The sequence below is a fragment of the Mustela nivalis genome (genome assembly GCF_964662115.1).
Source record: "Mustela nivalis genome assembly, chromosome: 15".
Taxonomy (NCBI): Eukaryota; Metazoa; Chordata; class Mammalia; order Carnivora; family Mustelidae; genus Mustela; species Mustela nivalis.
This window is the reverse complement of record NC_139034.1, coordinates 88973695-88992733: the sequence shown is the minus strand read 5'-3', so window position 1 is coordinate 88992733 and position 19039 is coordinate 88973695. Positions and strand designations below refer to the sequence as shown.

The following is a 19039-nucleotide window of genomic DNA, read 5'->3' as shown; positions in this document are numbered from 1 at the left end:
GGCACGAGTGTCCTCCTCAGTCAGGCCCAGCCGGCCGCTTCCTTCTCCCCACACTCGGCCTTCCTAGGGGTGTCCTGCGCTGGTGCGGCCCCAGCTGCCCTCCCGGGCTGGGGGGGAAGACAAGAGCCCTCTCTCTGCGGAGAGAACCAGAGCTGACGTCACACTTAGCTCTGGGGAGCTACGGGGGGAGTGGTTTGTGCTCCCAGCCCTCTGGGTGACAGCAGTCCCACTCCGGGCTGCCCCGCAAGGGCTTGGGCAGAGTGACTGTCAAGAAAGCCGTTGCCTGTGGGACCCACGGGAGTCAGGACAGCGGACCTGCTGCTGTGAGCCCCCGTGAAACCCCAGCAACCCCTGTCCTCTGCACTGACTGATTCCCTGTTCATCCCAGGCTCCCAGGGTCCTGCCTGGGGTCAAGCAGAGGAAGGGTCGAATTGAGCTTACAACAGGGGCTGGGCCACCCACGGCCACGGAGGAAGCCTCTGTGCACCCACGCGGACGGGCGTCTCAGCACCTGCCTTACACATGGGCATGGTGGGGCATGGGAGGGGCGTGCACCAGGTGACAGCAGAGCACGGAGAGAAGACAGCGTGGCCCCCGTGCTTCGCCGCAGCGTCTGCTACGACGCTCACACCTGCCCTTCCCGGCACGTGCAGCGGCTCATCCTGCCCGTCAGCCAGCGGGTCCGTCAGCACCGGCCCACGTGCCCTCGGGTCCACCTCTGTCCACGGCGGCCACAGGGCCACTCCATTAAGCAGTGTGTCCGCCAGCTGTGTGGAAAGGAAGGGAACCACACCTGCAAACACCTCTAACCTCCACGAGGAGCAGAATAAAGCCCCTCGAGGCACGGTGGAGGGAGCCTTGGGATCCGAAGTCCGGGGAGGAGCGGCCCCGCAAGCACTTTGCTTACGTCCGACAGTCGCGAGAGACGAAAGCGGTTGTGCGCGTGCATCTGCGTTGTGTGTGTGCCTGCGTGTGTGTCCACATGTGTGTGCGTGTCTTCAGGTGTGTACACGTGAGTGGGTGCACGCGTGTGTGCGTGTCTGCGGGTGTGTGCCAGCGTATAAGCGTGTGTCCGCCTGTGCACATGTATGTGCATGTGTGTGCACAGGTGTGTGTGTGTGACTTTGAAGGAAAGAACACAAGCACCATTCATCATCCAGAATCTGTTTTATTTTTGCCTTTTTCTGCTTGAACAGAAACTGCAGTTTGTTTTTCACAAAATTTCACGCAATTTGTTGTGACCCCAGTGTTTCCAGGGTCTATCTGCCGCCTGCTCCCCCCGGGGAGCAGTCCCGTGGGCGCTTTCCCCACGTGGTGCATGTCGGGGCACCCAGACACGTGGGGTGATTGTTGCCGGGCTGTGGCCCGTGCCGTAGCTGTGCGAGAGGCCGAGGCCCCCCGAGGGGAACGGAGGCCGGTTTGGAAGACCGTCGGCGGCTGTGGTATGCAGGACCGTAGGGGCAGTGATGGTCAGGGGATCCCCCCCTTAGGCCTGGCGTGGGCAGCCCCCGAGCCAGAGACAAGCCCGCAGGTGCCCAAAGGCCCTGACAGCCACCAAGGCTGAGCGTCCAGGCAGGCAGTGTGTCCCCTAGACCCAGCCCCCAGCTGAGGAAAGGACCCTCATACGTGTGGGCCAGCCAGAGCCCTGGGACTGAAAGACACCCACAGCAGGGACCTCCTGAGCCAGTGACGGAAGTCCCGAGCACCAGCACCCCCACGGGACTGCCAGGAGCGCTCAGAGGAGGGGCGCCCCACAGGAGCGGCCGTGTCCACACGCCCTGGACGTCGCACAGCAGTGCCTGGAGCCTGCTATTAGTGTGTGCACACGGTCGCCTCCAGATGGGGGAGCCAGGGGTCGGGGTGCTGCGGCAAAGCCCCTTTCCCGGCAGATGGAGAGACAGCTGAAGTCATGGCCACGCGCACCAGACCCGCTAGCTCAGTGCACTGACTAGCCCACCAGACCCGCCAGTCCAGTGCAGGGCCTAGCCGCTGACTGACCCGTGCTGGCGGCCCGGCAAACCACACCAGGTGACTGGCGTGTCAGGACAGCCCCCACGGCACCCAGGACGCACCGAGGACAGTACTTGTTGTTCCCCTGAAATTCAGCCCAGGCAGAGGGGGCCCCACCGGCCGCTGGTGCTACAGGGGGCCTGGCTCCAGGCCTCCTCCCACAAATGCAGAGAAGTGACCCGTCGGCCATCGCCCAGACAGTGTGCTCTGTCCCGCTTTGGGGAGGGCACAGCAGTGTGTCCTGGGGCTGAGCTGCCTGCAGGGACACGCCGGGCACTTCTACTCGCCTGCTAGAAAGCCCTGGATGCCCCTCCAGGCCCACCCGAGCATTCTTTGCCTCTGGTGGGCCACGCGCACAGCCAGGGAACAAGGCTCTGGTCCAAGGGCATGCTCAGAGGCTCTGTGTGCATAACGTCTTCTCAAGAACTCACGTGATCTTCTCCACCACCTACGGGCCTCTGCACCCCGGACTACTGTGTGCCACACGTGAGTGCAGGGGACATGGCACCTGCAGAGCCCTGCACCAGACAGGAGCCCTGCACCAGACCCAGCAGAGTTGTGGGCTGCAGAACCCCTGTTCCCTGAGGGTGGGGTGAGTGACCACATGTCGACCACATGTCGACATCTGCAATAGACGGCCCAGCCCTCGGGGTTGACAGCGTGAGGACGGGGACGGCCAGCGCTCGGGGGGGACAGCTGCTGGGAGGAGGCGGTCGGCCCGGCACCGGCGCTGACACGAGGAAAGACGCTGTCTTTTGGGTTCCCTCACGGGTCCTCACACCAGCCCCCCGAAAGCTGAACGCCAGGGTATCTTCTGACGCCTATGGGGGGCATCTGCCTGGACTAGCACGTGACACGGCCGGTGAGGTGCAGGGACTCTGATGTTCTTCCCTAGGAGAGGAAGGTGCCCCAGTGCCCCAAACCACAACTCCTCCCCAGGGGTGGGCCCCACCGAGGGAGTCCCAGCCCGATGCCAGCAAAGCCTGACCAGGAGCAAACGTGGTCTCTCGGAGGCCGCTGCCACCCAAACCACGTGCTTCCCGTTCAGATGCGTAAAGGCTCCGGGGACGCTGAGGTGGAGGTGAAGCAGGAGACATGGGAGCCGACAGGAACAGTGCCCGGGGCCACAGGCAGAGGGAGGGCACGTCTGGGCTTCGGAGCGTTGGGGCCCAGCTGCAGGCGTGAGGATGGAGACAGCCGGTCCCCGGCCAGCCGCCAGTCTGCCCCGACTCCGCTGGGAGGCAGAGCCGGGTGGCAAGCAGGTGCGCGGGGAGGAGAGAAGATGCCCGCACACCTGTCTGCCCGGGGTGGGTGGCTTTGGGCCCGGGTGCCATCAGCGGGAGGTGTTCTCAGGGCGAAAAGAACCGGGGGCAGCTGCCGCGGCCGCTCTCAGTCCTCCAGACCCAGCCCCTCCTCCCCCCTGGGACACGGGGGCCCCAGCCTGGGCAAGGCCACCCCTCGGAGCCTGCGCCGTCCAGCACCTGGCTGAAGCCAGCGTCATCGTCACGCAGAGGGTGACCGGCTCTGGGGGACAGGAGCAGGCCCCCACCCGGGCCTCTCGCTGGCACTCGGGAGCCCATGGGCGCAGTTTGCCAGCCCCTGAGCGAAGCCGGAGAAGACCTCCCACTGAGGGCTGGGCTCTGGGAAGATGCCGGTGAGGCGTCAGGAAACACGGGCCGCGTGTCCTCCGCACGAGCTGCTCTCTGCCCAGCGGTGGGCCCGCGGCGGCTGGCGTGTCCACGGGAGTCCTTGGGATAGGCCTCGTGCTCTAGTCCGTCTGGGGACCACCGCGGAGTCTTACTGAGTGACATGGGCAGGGAGCGGACTCTTTACAGGCCGGACGTGTGTCCAAACCGAGCCTCTCTCCCGACGGTGCCGTGGGTGCCGGGCGGCTCACGTGGCCGTTCCCGCCCCTGCGGGCTACAGAGCTCCCTCTCCCTGCGCGTTTAGGAGACCAGACACATCCCTGACTTGGACGCCGAGGCCGCCCCCTCCGCAGTCACCCCCTTCATATCGTCAGGCATCTGCCCGTCAGAGCGCCACACGTTCAGCTCCGCAAACACGCCCGTTTCGATCATCTCCTCCTGCCAAGGGACGGGACAGCTGCCAGTCGCAAATTCCTGGAAGAACTCAGCATCGGCTTTGTCGAAGGCCACCCCCTTGACGGTGGAGAAGGCGCCCACGTCCTGGATGTTCTTGGCATAGACTGTCCTGGAGTCCGGGACAAAGGGGGGTGTCAGCATCCCTGTGAGGAGGAAAAGCACACGACGTAGGACACGTCAGTGGGAGGGAGCAGCCGTGTGCTCAGTGGGCAGGGTCACCCTGCCCCAGCTGCCCCAGTGGGAGGGAGCAGCCGTGTGCTCGGTGGGCAGGGTCACCCTTACCAGCTGCCCCAGTGGGAGGGAGCAGCCGTGTGCTCGGTGGGCAGGGTCACCCTGCCCCAGCTGCCCCAGTGGGAGGGAGCAGCCGTGTGCTCGGTGGGCAGGGTCACCCTGCCCCAGCTGCCCCAGGGGCTCAGGAAAGCTCTCGGGAGCCTCACAGCCCACGGAGCAAGATGCAAGGAACTTCGCGTCCAGGCAGGGGACGGAGGGCTCCTGCCCGTGCCCCACGCCAGCCTCCCCAGGGCCGGTGCCATGTGCAGGTGGGACGCCCCGCAGCCAGCAACCCAGGACTGCGCTCCCGTCTCCTTTCCAAAGCTGGCTTCTCCCCCAACCCGCTCAGGCGCCGCGGTGCCCTAGTCACCAGACGCAGAACATCAGCCACGTGACCCTGGTGGCCCTCCTGCCCTTCCTTTCCGTGTGGCCCCCGGGCTAAGTACTCTGCCAGACCCATGCAGTGGCCCTGGGGACCCTCCCGCCTCTCCTGGCTCCCAGCTCCCCCAACCCCAGAAGAAGGAACTTCTCTCCTCAGGCCGTGGTGGGGAGGCCCGTGTTCACGTGGCCTCTGTGGGCTTTGGGGCGGGGCCTTGCCCGCACACGCACCTGCCACAGCCAACACCACACGGGCCGAATGGGCAAGTGTCTTCCGGACACGCAGCTGGAAGACTCCTGCACTGCCTTGGGTCAGGGGCTCCTTAAAAGTACGGGGTAAGCCACTGCCGCAGGTTTGGGCCCTCAGTTCAAAGGTCAGCAGCATGTTCCGCACACACACCAACCAGCCTCCCCCAGCCCAAAAACCTGTGTGCTACCACCCAGCTTGGTGACAGGTGACAGGACATGGAGACGGGGGTTACTCAGGGGCAGGAGGGTGGCTGGGGGGAGCCCAGGAGGCGCCAAGCAAGGCCCCTTGGTGGGGCCCGGCCAGCAAGAACCTGATGGTGGACCCGCCCCACACGGCCCCCTGGGTCCAAAGGCGCACAGACACACCAGCCTCGAGCTGTCTCCAATTAATGTCCTTGAAGACGGGCCTGGTGCGGAGCCCGTCACACGTCCCGTCTCTGAAACCCAGGCGCTTCTCGGGGTCCTTCTCCAGCAGTGCCTCACAGAAGTCCTTGCTGGCCTGGCTGAACGTGTCCGGGTACTTGACGGCCTCAGACAGGATCCTCTGCTTGAGCTCCTTGTTCTCCACCTGCACGGTAGGACACGCCACGTCACAGGAGCCCACGGAGCCCACGGGGGGATGCGTCCAGCTCAGCCAGTGCACCTCCTGGGAAGACGCCGGGCGGAGGTGACTGAGGAGGTGATGGGACGGAGGTAACGGTGGAGGTGATGGGACGGAGGTGACGGCGGAGGTGACGGTGGAGGTGACGGTGGAGGTGACAGCGGAGGTGACTGAGGAGGTGATAGGACAGAGGTGACGGCGGAGGTCACCAGTCACCTCCACCATCACCTCCACCATCACCTCCACCATCATCCCCACCGACACCGACACCGACACCTCCACCTGGTGTCTGATTCTGAGCGCTTTTCCGGAGAACCCTGTTGCCAGTGTCGGGCCTGCACAGTCAGCAGGCAGCCCCACAAGGAGCCCCCAGGTGCCCTGTGCCCTCTGAACCCCGGGTCCACCCCCACTCGGGCAGACCCCGGCCATGGGTTCTCACCACACACAGATTCGCCTTTCCTAAGATGGCAAAGCTGCGGGCTCTCGCGAGTGCCTCTCGGGTGGGACACACACCCCTGCAGGCTGGGCCGGAGACCAGGGGCCACGGCGGCCCCGAGCCCCGTTCACCCGAGCCCATCGCGCTCACCACACACAGGAGACCGGGCTTCCGGTCGGGGCCCAGGCACCCCCCTCTGCGCTTCTCCCTGCGGAAGGCAGCGGCCACCCTGCCTCGAGTGAGTCGACATCGGTCCGACAGCCTGGGCTCAGCTCATGTCTCTCGGTCACATTCTGGTGATTCTCAGACTATGTCACTGTCATTGTTGTTCTACTTGTCCTGGTGAGCTGGGAGAAGCGCTCACGAGTCGTGAAGCCCGCAGGGCGGTCAGCTGTGAGCGCCGGCCCCAGAGGCCCGCGGATGGCTCCTGGGACCGAGCACCCCGGCTCGCTCAGAACTCCGGCCTGCGGTGACCTGACCGAGGTCCACGCCGGGAACCAGGAGGCTCGCTTGACTCGCTTTACCGCAGCCTCGGCTCTGTTACGGGCCCTGAGCTGGCCCGGAGAGGTCTGAGGTGAGCCGGCACCTGTGGTTCTGGGGCCGCAGCTGGAGCACCCGGACTCCAGGGCCCACGGGGCAGGGGGAGGGCGTGGGGGCCCTGGGTCGGGCACAGTGAGGTGGGGCCCGCTCTTCAGAAAGGCTGCCGGGCCAGACGGAGAGCTCGCCGGTCCGCCGTGGAAGCACGAGTGGGGCACCTGTGGCCCTGTCTCCCCGCCCCAGGACTGGCTTGGGCTGGGGGAGCTGAGGGCTGCTTATAGGGGGTGGGGGGTGGGGAAGTCCGGGCCCGGCGGGTCCTGAAACGCTTGTCAGCGTGGGGCTCCACGAGATGAGGTCACCACGTCCCCTCTCCTGCCCGGGAAGGATGTACCATGAGAGGCCCCTTGTGTTCATGGTCTGAACAGCGGCTCCCCCAAGGAGGGGGTCACAGGGCGGCTGCGGGACCTGTCGCGTGACCTCCTACCTTCTCTCCACGGGCGCGGAAGGGCCCTCTGGCTGCGATCATCTCATACAGCGTGACGCCCAGGGCGAAGTAGTCCACGGAGAAGTCGTACTCCTCGCCCCGCAAGAGCTCAGGGGCCATGAACCCTGCGGGCAGAAGCGGGCGCAGACTCCGGCGCGGGCCCCAGCACGGAGCACGCACTCGGCCCGGACAGGCACATCCCAGACGGGGCTCCCTGCGCGCCCGTGGGCGGGGTCCTCGCCCCGACCCCTCTGCAGCGGGGCTGCCCTGGGCGCTGCACACTGGGGAGCCCTTCCCTGCCCACAGCGATACTTGGAACGCCCCCAGTCGTGGCAGCCGGAAATGCCTACAGACGCTGCGGAGTGTCGCCTCCGGACAACACTGCCCCCCGTCCAGCCGCTGCCTCTCGTGAGCTTGAAGCCCCGCCTCCCCGTGGCACGTCCTGCAGCCAGAGCTGTGGCCCTGGCTGGCCATGTAGGTGCAAGTGTGACCCGTGGCGTCGTGGTCAGGCGCTACCAGCTCCTTCCCGAAAGGGCACAGAAGGGCCGATTTAAGCCAACCCAACCCAGAGAGCAACCGGACACGCACCGTTGCCGGCCGGCACCACACGAGGGAGCTGGGGCCACGCGAGGAGCCCACATCCCCAAAGCACGTCCTGGGCTTTCTCGAACCCTCGTGTCGGGGAGCCAGCCAGCACGGGGCAAGGGCGCACAGGCCGGTCTCTGGGGCCCACGGTCCACTCCCCTGGGACCAGAGCTGGCAGGTGCTGTGGGCAGGGCACGGGCAGCTCCTGGGCCTGCTGGCTTCGGACGTTCCCAGGGAAGCAAAGCTAACGAGCCTGTTGATTTCTGGGGCCTCCCGGCCCTCAGCGGATGGTCTCAGAGCCAGGCTCCAAGAGCGGATGTGCTCAGTGCAGCGGCCAGGCCGGTGGGGACACAGACGCACTCCTGCCCGCAGAGGCTGCCGGCGCGCGATTCCACAGACCCGCCTGGCCCCGGAAAGCTTCACCCCTTCATAGGTCCCACTTTCCGGGAACTGCACTGTTGCTCAGATGTGGTGAGAAGGACGCGTCTAACAGGCCACCACTTCGAGACAGAAACGGGGTCTGGGGTGACAGCCCAGCAGGCCTCAGCGAGGGGGTCAGTTTCTGCAGCAAACATCTGGGGGGGGGGTCCCTGCTCTGCCCCCAACCCCAGCAAAGTGACACATGGCACCTGGGACAAAGTGAGCACCAGGAAATACCAGTCGCCGAACGGGCAGGGGAGTGACGAGCATGTGTGAGCGGGTCCCCTGCGTCCCCTGCTCAGAGGAAGGCCGGGCAGCAGCGAAGCCTGGGACGCCCTCTGGCGGCCAGCAGGGCCCTCACACCCGCCGTCGACGACCAGAGTCCGGCCTGTGGAGCCGCGCTCTCTACACTTTCTCGTGATCTGAATCCCCTAAAACACGGCAGGAGCCCACTGCCATGGTCCACTCAGCGCTGGAGCGCTACAGATTCTGGAAAAGTCGACTTCGGAGGGGCCCTCCCTAACTGAGGCCACGGTGGGGGACAGAGCTGCCCCGGCAGCAGGGACAAACCATAAGGGCTCAGAGCCCAGGACAGGAGAATCTGGGGACACAAAACAAGGTCCAAGTAGCCCCAGATCCTAGTGCCAACAGTCCCTCCTCAAAGCCAGGTCAACCCAGGGACGGGCTGGCTGGGAGCCCCGCCTCCCGGAACACGGTGGCACAGGGGACAGACCCCCAGGTGCCCGCCGACGGGAGGCGGCGCCCAGCTCCCCAGCAGTCTGGGCTGCCCGCTCCGCCCGCCCCAACACTGGGGGGCCCCTCTGTTGTCTGCGGGCCCTGCTTCCCTCCCCCCAGGGCAGAATGTGTTGTGTAGGAGCACACAGTACACACACAGACAGACACACCTGTGCACACACACACGCACACGCACACATCCTGGACGTGGGCAGCCCCCTCCCCTGCAGAGCCAACCCCGGCCACACGGCAGTGGGTGCTGGCCACCCATCGCGGCTCTCCCGGTCTGCGCGCATTGGGGGGCACAGCGGGTGATCCAACCCATGGGGCCAAGCAGGTTGGACATATGCACTCTGCCGATGTCCAGGGCACGGCGGGTGATCCGCGGCAGATGCCCCGGGCTCCAACCCACGGGGCCGGGCAGGTTGGACACATCCACTCTGCCGATGTCCAGGAGGCCACTGGAGGCAGAAGCCCCCTCACGGAGCGCGTGGCCCTCCGGAACCAACAGGTGGGGGACCCCTGCAGCGGGGTCTGGGCACACCCACCAGCCCCACCCCGTGATTCCACGGTCTGCTGTGAGGGTGCACGGCCTCGCTCCCTGCCCCCCGCAGAAGAGGCTGCCCTCCCACCCTCTCAGGGGCTCACCTGGGGTGCCTGCGTAGCCCTTGGTCTTGGTCTGCCCGTCCTTCAGCTCCACAGCCAGCCCAAGGTCAGAAATGCGGATATTGCCTGAAAGCAAACACAGGCCGAGGTCACCCGCGGGCCCACGGAACAAAGGCACCTGGTGTCCCTGCACCAGCCAAGGGCAGCCGCCGCACACACACACACACACACGACCGTGAGCACCCACGCGCAGCACACGCCCTCCCCAGGGCCCGAGGCCTCTGCTGCCCCAGCAGACTGCAGAGGGACGGAGGGGCCCCAGTAGCGCCCGAAACCACCTCCAGAACACCCCACGTCTGCACGACTTGTGACACAAAGCGGGGGGGGGTGGCGTAAGGGACGTAAAGGAACCCAGATCTGCGCGTTTCCTTCCGACAAGAAGCCCTTCGAGGGCAGAGAGCGTAGCCAGTGTGTCCTCGCACCGAAGCAGGAGACCCTGGCACGGGCAGGCCTGGGCAGGGAGGAGGGAGAGGGGGCGGGGGAGGCAGGGGAGGGAACCCAGGGGCCCCTCACCGTCATCGTCCAGAAGCACGTTCTCCGGCTTGAGGTCTCGGTACACGATGCCTCTCTGGTGTAGGTGCTCCAGGCCGCTGACGATCTGGGCCGTGTAGAAGACCGCGCGTGGCTCCTGGAAGCCAGGGTTCTCCTCGTTCACGTTGTAGATGTGGTACCTGGGGTCAGACCACACAGGGCCCATGCTTCCCTGGCACAGTGGACGGGGCATCCACAGTGGCCACGGGGAAAAAATTCTCAGGGAACAGTGAGAGCCTCAGAGCCCCTGCTGGGTATCTGGTCGTTGTGGGGTCTCAGCACCAGCCTGAAGGACCCGTGGCAGTCTGAGAGCCCCTGGTGGCCTGTCGTGCCCTCACAGGTCCCCCACCACAACCAGCAGGACAGGAGCCGAGGCAAGAGCGCACCAGTCTCCCCACCGCCCCCACACTCGCCCGCACCAGCTGGCAAGTGGACCCTGAAGCCGTTTCGCCACCGCCGGCCCGAGGACGGGGAGCGTGGTGGAGCCGGCCCAGGCAAGTGCCCCGAGTCACCGCAACCATTAGCAGTCATTGCAGTGTCCGTGGAAGCATGCCGGCCGGCTCCCCGGGCCCGAGCACACGCATCGGGGGCGGCTCTGGGCAGGGCTCCGGGGTGGGCCTGCTGGGCTTTTCCCGCCAGCGTCCCTCCGCCCCAGACTGCGCCGCTTCTCCACTCTCACATTCCACAGAAACGCAGACCTAACGAATAAGGGAGCAAAGTGTTAGCAGCGGAGAGCGGCCGGCAAGAGGCAGGCCAAGGAGCAAGACAAAAGGCCTCGAGTCCGTCGACAAGGCCGACGGTGCCGCGACAGGGCGACGCTGCGGTGCGTGCCGTGCCGTGTGCTGGCCTAGCCTGGTGTGCGGGAGCAGGAGGGAGCACGGGGGACACAGGGAGCTCTGCTCTGGCACAGCACAACACCGTGTGACACAGCGGGCGGGAGGGGAGACGGTGGAGAGCGTCACACGGGACAGTGGGGGACAGTGTGGTGTTACACGGTGTGCTACGTCGCGCGGTGTTGTGCGGGGCAGCAGGGGACACACCGGACGGTGCAGTGCAGAACGTGGTGGCAGCTGTAGGACAGTGTGAGACGGCGGAGCGCACGTGGACAGCACGGGGCGGCGTGGTGTAGTGCAGTGGGGCGTGATGTGCTGTGGCATAGTACAGTGTGGTAGCGTGTAGCATAGTGTAGGATGGGCTAGCATAGTGTAGGGTGGGCTAGCATAGTGTAGGGTGGGCTAGCATAGGTAGCACGGTGTAACAGGCTGTAGCACGGTGTAAGATAACGGAGTAGTGGAGTGTGGTGTATGTGGTATGGCCTCGTATAGTGTAGAATAGGGTAGTATGGGGCAGTATAGTGTAGCTCGATGTCGTATGGTGTGGTATGGTGTGGTATGGTCTGTACAGCATAGGATGGTGTAGTATAGGTAGCACGGAGCAGCAGAGCGTAGCACGGTGTAAGGTGTGGAGCGTAGTGGAGTACAGCGTAGTGTGGTGTAGTGTGGTCCCATACAGTGTAGCAGAGCGTAGCGGAGCAGCGCCTGGTTAGCACCGTGTGGCACAGGGCAGCGTCGTGTGCGGCAGTGCGCTACAGTGTAAGGCCGTGTGCTAGCACGCTGCCCAGCACAGGGTCGCGATCACGTGTCCGTATGTCATGGTGTGTACACTTGCTAGTCTCTCTCCTCTTCCTCAGGGCCTCACGAGGGTCCCGCAAACACCACGGCCCTGCGGAGGCACAGAGTCCGGGTGCAGAGTGGAGCCAGAGAAGTGGTGGCGAACCGACAGCAGTGGCCCCATCCGTGTGGCTGGGAGGCTCTCTCGGGGGTCGTGCATGGGTTAAGGCCCGGTGCCCCGAGAGCCGCATCACTCATTACCCCCGTCTCACACCAGCACACAGAGGCAAGAGCGCTCCGACTGCCCAGGGTTCCCCACCGAGAGCCAGTGGTCTGACTTCCCCCAGGAGCCCCAGGCCGGGCCCTCAGACCTCCGGCCGACCCAGGCACCGGATCCACCGACAGCAAGCCATGTTCCCGAAGCCGGCCACGTCGTGTTTCCAGCTCAACCATTGCCCCCAAGAGCAATCGTAGCATGATGCCTCCAGCCTGTCCCCACACACGCTTCCTCCACTGTCCACCCCACGAGCACACACCCGGGCCCCTCGCGCTCCTGCTACCTCCACCCCTGCGCACTCACACAACCCCAGCCCCAGGAACCCGAGGTCCCCCAGCGGCTGGAGAGCCGCTCACCACCTCCCCACTGGCTCCCATTTCCTGTAAGACGAAGGACACAGCTCCTCGAGTGTCACCAGCCCAGGGACAGAGGAGCGGGTTGGTGGGGGCCCAGGGCCTCTCCTCACCGTGCTCCGCGAGCATGGGGGCCCCAGACCCCTCTTCGTGCTCAGCTGCTTGAGCCCCAGCCCCGGGTGCCCGGTTTACCTTAAGTCACCTCCGTTCATGAGCGTCATCACCAGACAGAGGTCAGTTTTGGTTTCAAACGCATAGGCCAGAGAGACTATAAACCTGCTGTGAACCTTTGCTAGAATCGTCTTCTCGACCATAGCACCCTGAAAAGCAAGACGTCAAATCAGTGCCCAGGTTTAAGTGGGGAAGTGCTGCCACTGAAAAGAGTAAGTCCCACGTCCCAGGAAGCGGAAACAGGGTCACGAAGGTGCTCGAAGCAGCTTGCATAACGCAACCGCAAACAACGTACAGATGTGCCCCTCCCCAGAGACCAAATCAGTCGTGCAAACGTCTGTGCGTACTGAGGACTCCGGGCTCCCCGGAGCCCTTGGCAAGGAGACAGGAGTCAGAGCAGCAGCCCTAACAGCACCGGGAGAGGAGCCAGCGCCCCTGTTCTGAGCGGCCCCCCCTGTGGTCCTTCCTTACCCCGGAACGACTCACGCATGGCAACCCCAGACCCGTTCTCCTCTCCCGGGCCCTGGACAGCGGACAGCCAGGACCCACCGGCATCTGTTCACTTTCCATCCATCTATCACATTTTTAAAGTTGTGTTTGGGTAAGGAAGGTAGAGCTCCTTTGTGAAGGAGAAACTCTTTTGTTCCGGAAGGCCCCCACATCCACACTGCCTGAGTACTAAGTTCCGTGAGGACACTGGCCTCAGGACAGAGGACACCATGGACAGTGGGTTAGGATGACACGTCACCCTGCCTGCTTGCCCCCGCAGCCCCAAGGAACAGCACTATTGAGAAACCCTGGGGTAGGTACCCTGGGTGGCTGCTGTTTACCCCAAAAGCTGCATGTGTGCTTGTGGAGGGAAAGGACAGGAACCACACAGGATGGGAGAGGCGCTCCTGTGACATGGCGGCTTCGCCACCCTCCCTAAAGGGTGTCTCGCCCTTCTCGGGGAGAGCAGACCCCACGCAGCCGCCTGTCGTGCCTTGGGTCACCCCGGCCCGGAGAAGACGTGCGGAGGCTGTCAGGCTGGCTAGACTCCCAGGGAGCCCCCACCAAGCACAAGCCAGCACCGAGAGCCCTGAAAGCTGGGGTGGAGAACCAGCAGCTCCCCCAACACCCGCTCCCCTATGTCATGGTAGTGGCGGAGACACGGGCAGGCTGGTGGGAGAGGCTTGAGGGCTCCGCCGGCTGAGCGTCCGACGCTTGGTTTTGGCTCAGGGCATGATTCCAGGGTGCTCAGGTGCTCAGGCGAGGAGCCTGCTTCTCCCTCTGCCCCTCGCCCCCACTCATGCACTCTCCCTCTGTCCCTCTCTCAAATAAATAAAGTCTTTCAAAATAAATAAGTAAATAAAATTAAGCTCAAAACACAGGAGACAGCTCACAGGACGGGCAGACCCGCCCACCCCATCGAACGCAGAGGCTGCCTCCAAGAGGGGTCACGGCAAACCCCGCGTGGGGGCAGAGCCGGGCTGGGGCAGCAGAGCTGCGGACGGGCCCCTCTGTGCCCCATGGGCCAGATCATCGGCTCAGGACGCGGAGGCTGCCCAGCAGGAGGGACCCGGCGTCCCCAGGGCAGAGGAGGCAGTCCACGAAGGGTGCCGTGCGGGGCGGGACGCGGCCCCCGAGGGCCCTCCCACCCCTGTGAGCGGCCAGCGGCCCACCTGGTAGCCCTTCCTTTTCTTGAGTCTCTTCTTGTTGAGCTTCTTGCAGGCGTACAGCTTGCCCGTGGCCTTCATCTGGCAGGCGGACACCTCCCCGAAGCCCCCTTTCCCCAGGACCCTGAAGTCCAGGAACCAGTCCTCGCCCACGGGCTGGGCCTCTAGCCACTTCCACTGCAGGAACCTCTGGAAGTGGAGGCTGCCCAGGTACTCCTGGAAGGGCGTCTGGCTCAGGTACGCCAGGGTGGCCCGCAGCAGCGCCTGGAAGGGCGCGTCCCCGCCCGCCACGGGCCCCTCCCGGGCCTTCGCCACCACGCCCTCGTCCAGGAAGCTGCAGGAGAGCTTGGCCTGGGGGTCCAGGTACTCGGCCAGGATGGCCCGGGCCTTCTGAGGCCGGAGGTCGTCGTCGGCCGTGTCGTAGTCCTCGATGTCCTTCCAGAGCTCCAGAGCCGGAACGTGCCTCTCGTCGGCCCCCAGGAACTGCTGGAAGAGCCGCTTGCCGATGGGCTGCTCGGAGCACAAGCTCGGGAAAGCCAGGTCCAGGCTCTCCCGGAGGCCCTCGCACTTGGACAGTGGGGGCAGCTTGAGCTTGGCCAGGTACTTCCTGTCCCGAGAGGACGGGCCGCCGGTCCCGTCGAAGCTGCCGCGGGCGGCGATGAAGGCCGAGTTGGCCACCACCGTCTCCAGGGAACCGAAATCCATCCCGGTGCTGGCCGCCTGCTGCGAGGGGCCGGACCCCCCACCCCAGGCCCGTGCCCCCTGCCCTCCCTAGACAGCAGGCGCCCCAGCAGGTGCAAGGGTGACTAGCGGCCGTGCAGGGAGCCCGGGAACCCAGCTGACACAGCTCTGGCCAAATCCTGGCCCAGGGTCACAGAGCAGGTGCCAGAAAAAGACAATCCCCTAAGCTGCTTCCAGGAGGATTAGGCGGCCCCTCCCCGCGCCCCACCCCACCACTTCCTCCTTGGAGCCCGCCAGGAAGGACAAAGGGCAGACCCCGAAGCATCTGCTGAAGCTGCCCCGTGGCCCCCAGCCCAGGAGCGGGAGGTCGGACAGAAGGCAAAGGGGTCCTGAGAAACCCCAGATGGCTGGGGGCTTTCCCACGATGTTTCATTTTTGTCTTAAAAAATAGCAAGTGGGAGGGAAAGCAGCTGGGAACAGGAAGTCAGAGAAAAAATTTGCAGGGAATAGCTTCCCGGGGTGTCCAAGGGTGAAACCATGGCCAGGGGACTGATTCGTATGTGGGGACCCAGACTGACACTGACGGTGGCCTGCTCCAGGTCACCTGTCTGCACCGGGAACCTAAGGTAACCCGGCACCTGCTGAGGGATCAGCCCCACACCCCCCCCCACCTCCACCCCGAGGGCTGAGCTCGCAAAGCAGAGACGCCTGGAGAAGCTTCCGGTGAAGTTAGGGCTGAAGCAGGAGACCCTCAGCTACATGCAGGGCTGAGGCCTTGCACTGAGAGGAACAGGAGGGAGAGCAGAGTGAAGAGGCCTGGGACACAGCTGGGGGCACACAGCTGGGGGGACACATATGTGGGACAGGGCCCCTGGGGGACACACCTGGGGAATATCTGTGGGAACAGGCCTGGGGGGACACATTTGGCAGGACAAATCTGGGGGTCTTCCCTGGGGGACACACCTGGGGGATATCTGGGCATGCCAGGACCAACAGAAACGTCACCTTCCCACGGACATGGTCTTGTCTGTCTAGTACACAGCAGCTGCTCAGTAACTGTGCGGGGAAGAAAGGGAAGGGAAGGGACGGAGGTCGGTTAGGGTTCCAGGAGCGGAGGAAGGGAGAGCTTACAGAATCAGGAATGCAGGAGTCAGCAGAGGTGGGGAAGGCCAGCCCACCCCATGTTCCTCCTGGCAGAAGAGGGTGTCTGGGAGGCAGGGAGGATCTGCAAGTGGGTGTGGGCAGAGGCAGGGGAGGCCAAGGGAGAACTTGCTGAGCAGCCCCAGTCCCATCCTTGAGCCCTTCCTACCCTCCCGTCAGGGTTCACGGGGTAGTGGTTGGGGTTAGCTGCAGTCAATGCTCCAGTGAAACCATCAGAGCCTGGAGGGTTTTTGTTGGAAGATTTAATTTTTTTTTTTTAAGATTTTACTTATTTATTTGACAGAGAGATCACAGGCAGGCAGAGAGAAGGGGGGCAGCAGGCTCCCCGCTGAGCAGAGAGCCCCACACAGGGCTCGATCCCAGGATCCTGAGACCATGACCTGAGCCGAAGGCAGAGGCTTAACCCACTGAGCCACCCAGGCACCCCCGGTGGAAGATTTTAAATTACAAATTCAATTTCCTGCAGTTATAGGGCTGGTCAGAGTATGTATTTCAAATTGGACAAGGTGTGTTTTTCAAGGAGGCCGAGTTCATGGAAGTTGTTGAGCTTATGTATATAGAACCGTGTGTGGCACTTCCTTGTGGGGGTCTGTAGTGATGCTTCGCTTCTGATGGGATCACCTCTCGCCATAGATTCGTCAGTTTTATGGACTTTTCGAAGAACCAGCTCTTTCACAGACTTTCCCTTTTCTTTTGTTCTTATTTCATTGATTTCTGTTGTAATTTCTTGTTTCTTCCTTCTACTTGCTACCCCACTCTTTTCCTAAGTTTTCCAAGTGGGAACTTAGATCACGAACTCGAGACTGTCTTAGAGCACTCAGAGCAGACACTGTCCTGTTGCTGTGCTGTGGCCACAGCCCATGAATTCTGACGTCACCCGTTTGTCACCAGTCCTACACATTTCTTTTTAATTTCCCTCAAGACTTCCTTTTGAATCACGAACTATTTTGAGGGTAGTGTTCATTTCTCACACGTTTGGAGATCTTCCTTTTGTTTTTGTTATTGATTTCGAGTTTGACTCTATGGTGGTTGGAGAACACATGGCTTAATCTCGACGCTCAGATTTGTTGGGCTTTATTCTCCAGCCCAGGACACAGTCTACCCTGGTGTATGGTCCAAGGTCACTTACAAAGAAACTGGATTCGGCTACGGGGCAAGTGTTCGAGAAACATCAACGGTGTCCTGTTGGTTGACAATACTGTTGAGTTCTTCTCTGGCCACTCTGGCCGTCGGTGGAGCTGCTCCGCAGCTGCTGGGAGAGACGCTGAACCCCGTGACGAAAGTCGCGGACCCACTTCTACGCACAGATCTGTCCATCTGCCGCCCCGTCTTGCCGTCTTTAGGGCTGCTGTGTCTTCTTGGCATACTGACCCTTCATCATTACACGATGTTTGTCTCCCGTGATTTTCTCCTCTGAGAAGTCTCCACGTTAACATAACCACACAGGCCTCCTCTGATGACTGCCGGCGTGACACGTCTTCGCCATTCTTCCCTGCTCAGACTCTCTCTCTCCATCGGAGTCTCTTGTGGTGTCCAGTGAGCTCCTGTTTTCAAATCTCCTGTCAGGTTTTGGTGTACTTAGAGCATTTATATTTAATGTTACTGTTGCTCGGGTCTGCCACTTTTGTTTTTCACTTGTTTTCTCTTTCCCTCTTTCCTTTGGGTTACTTGAACATTTCTTAGAATCCAATTTTGATTCATCTATGATATTTTAGAGTGTATCTCTCCACACAGACTTTTATTGGCTGCTGTTGGTATCATATACACATGACCAATCACATTCCATTGTTACCACTTTTTTAAAGATTTATTTATTTGAGAGTGCGTGCACGCAGGTGGGGGCAGGGGACAGAGGCAGAGAATCATCAGACAGACGCCTCACAGAGCATGGAGCCCCCCGAGGGGCTGGAACTGATGACCTGAGCTGAAAGCAGGAGGAGACCCTCCACCGACTGAGCCCCCCAGAAGCTCCCTACTACCATTCTCTCCATTCAAGTGAAGGAAATATCACCTTTTATCTTCCCTGCTTGTAATTACATTGTTTCCTCTTTACACATTCAGAATATCAGGCGATGTTACGGTTTTTCTTCCACCACGAGACGTAATTTAGAAATTCAAAAAGAAAAGGAAGCTTACAGTATTTATCCATATTCTGCGTACCGCATTATTCCTCCCTTCCTGACCCTCCAACACTCCCCCTTTCAACACTGTCATTCTGTTCTGCGCACTTCCTTTAGCCGCCCATTAGGGGAAATCCGCTGGTGACACATCATCGTCCTTCCCTTCTCCTCCGTGTGGGACCCCTGGGGCCCCTTCATTCCGAAAGAGTATTCGTGCTGGATTCAGGACTCGACATTTAAACACAGCAGCTCCCTTCTGTCCTTTAGGAACCACCTGTAACTCAAACGGCTTTTCTCCGACTGTTTTCTGGATCGCAGGTGTGTGTTTTCGATTTGCAGTTCAACGATGCTACGTCTTGGGCTGTGGGAGATTCACCCCGTTTGGGTTTTAATCAGTTTCTTCAACTTGCAGTCATGTCTTTTGCCAACTTCGGGGGTTGCCAGCCCTGCAGCCTCTCTTCTCTCCTTGCAGAACTCTGACAGCAGGGACGTCGTGCTGTCACTGCAGGCCCCCAGGGCCCCGAGCCCCTGCACATTTTTTTCTGAATCTACTTCCAACTGTTGAGATCATGTCTATTATGTCATTCCAGGTCACAGGTTCTTTTCTCTGTCCCCTTCCTTACACAGCTAAATCCATTTGCTGATTTCTTGCTTTCACTCTTTTTTTAAATCTACAGTTTCCATCGGTTCTTCTCTGTATCTTCTATCTTTCCTTAAACTTTTTTTCAAGCATGTTTACAGTTTTTTCCAAGCATGTTTATTTATCATTGCTCACTCTAGCACTTTTATCACAACTGCCTTAAAATCTCCGATCCCAACACCCCGGCCCCGTGGTAGCGGCACCTGCTGACCGTCGTAGCTCACGCTGCAACCTTGCTGGACCTTGGTCTGCTGTATGACCACCAGCGAGACCCTGGACACTCTGCTACTCCATAATCCTTCATTTTAGCGGGCCTTCAAGGACCCTATCCGGCAGCAGAAGGGGGGCCCCCTTGTTACTGCCACGT

The 19039-nt window shown here is 62.2% G+C and overlaps 1 protein-coding gene across 1 annotated transcript; it reads right to left on the bottom strand.

Annotated features, from left to right (window-relative positions):
* Window positions 1–1148: 1148 nt before the first annotated feature.
* Window positions 1149–14874, bottom strand: GRK1 (G protein-coupled receptor kinase 1). Its single transcript, XM_082701165.1, has 7 exons — window positions 14077–14874; window positions 12437–12564; window positions 9987–10144; window positions 9456–9539; window positions 7068–7192; window positions 5376–5577; window positions 1149–4255 (listed from the first exon to the last, which is right to left on the bottom strand). Exons 1-7 carry the CDS (start codon window positions 14773–14775, stop codon window positions 3957–3959), a joined length of 1695 nt encoding a protein of 564 aa, XP_082557291.1. The 5' UTR covers window positions 14776–14874; the 3' UTR covers window positions 1149–3956.
* Between the last annotated feature and the right edge of the window lie 4165 nt (window positions 14875–19039).

Excerpts from the sequence above, each read along its gene's own strand:
- GRK1 (XM_082701165.1), bottom strand. The coding sequence starts at position 14,775 with ATGGATTTCGGTTCCCTGGAGACGGTGGTGGCCAACTCGGCCTTCATC. Across the intron at positions 12,565-14,076 it reads AGAAAAGGAAGGGCTACCAG|GGTGCTATGGTCGAGAAGAC; the intron begins GTGGGCCGCTGG and ends CTTGCTTTTCAG. Across the intron at positions 7,193-9,455 it reads GGGCTACGCAGGCACCCCAG|GGTTCATGGCCCCTGAGCTC; the intron begins GTGAGCCCCTGA and ends TTCTGCCCGCAG.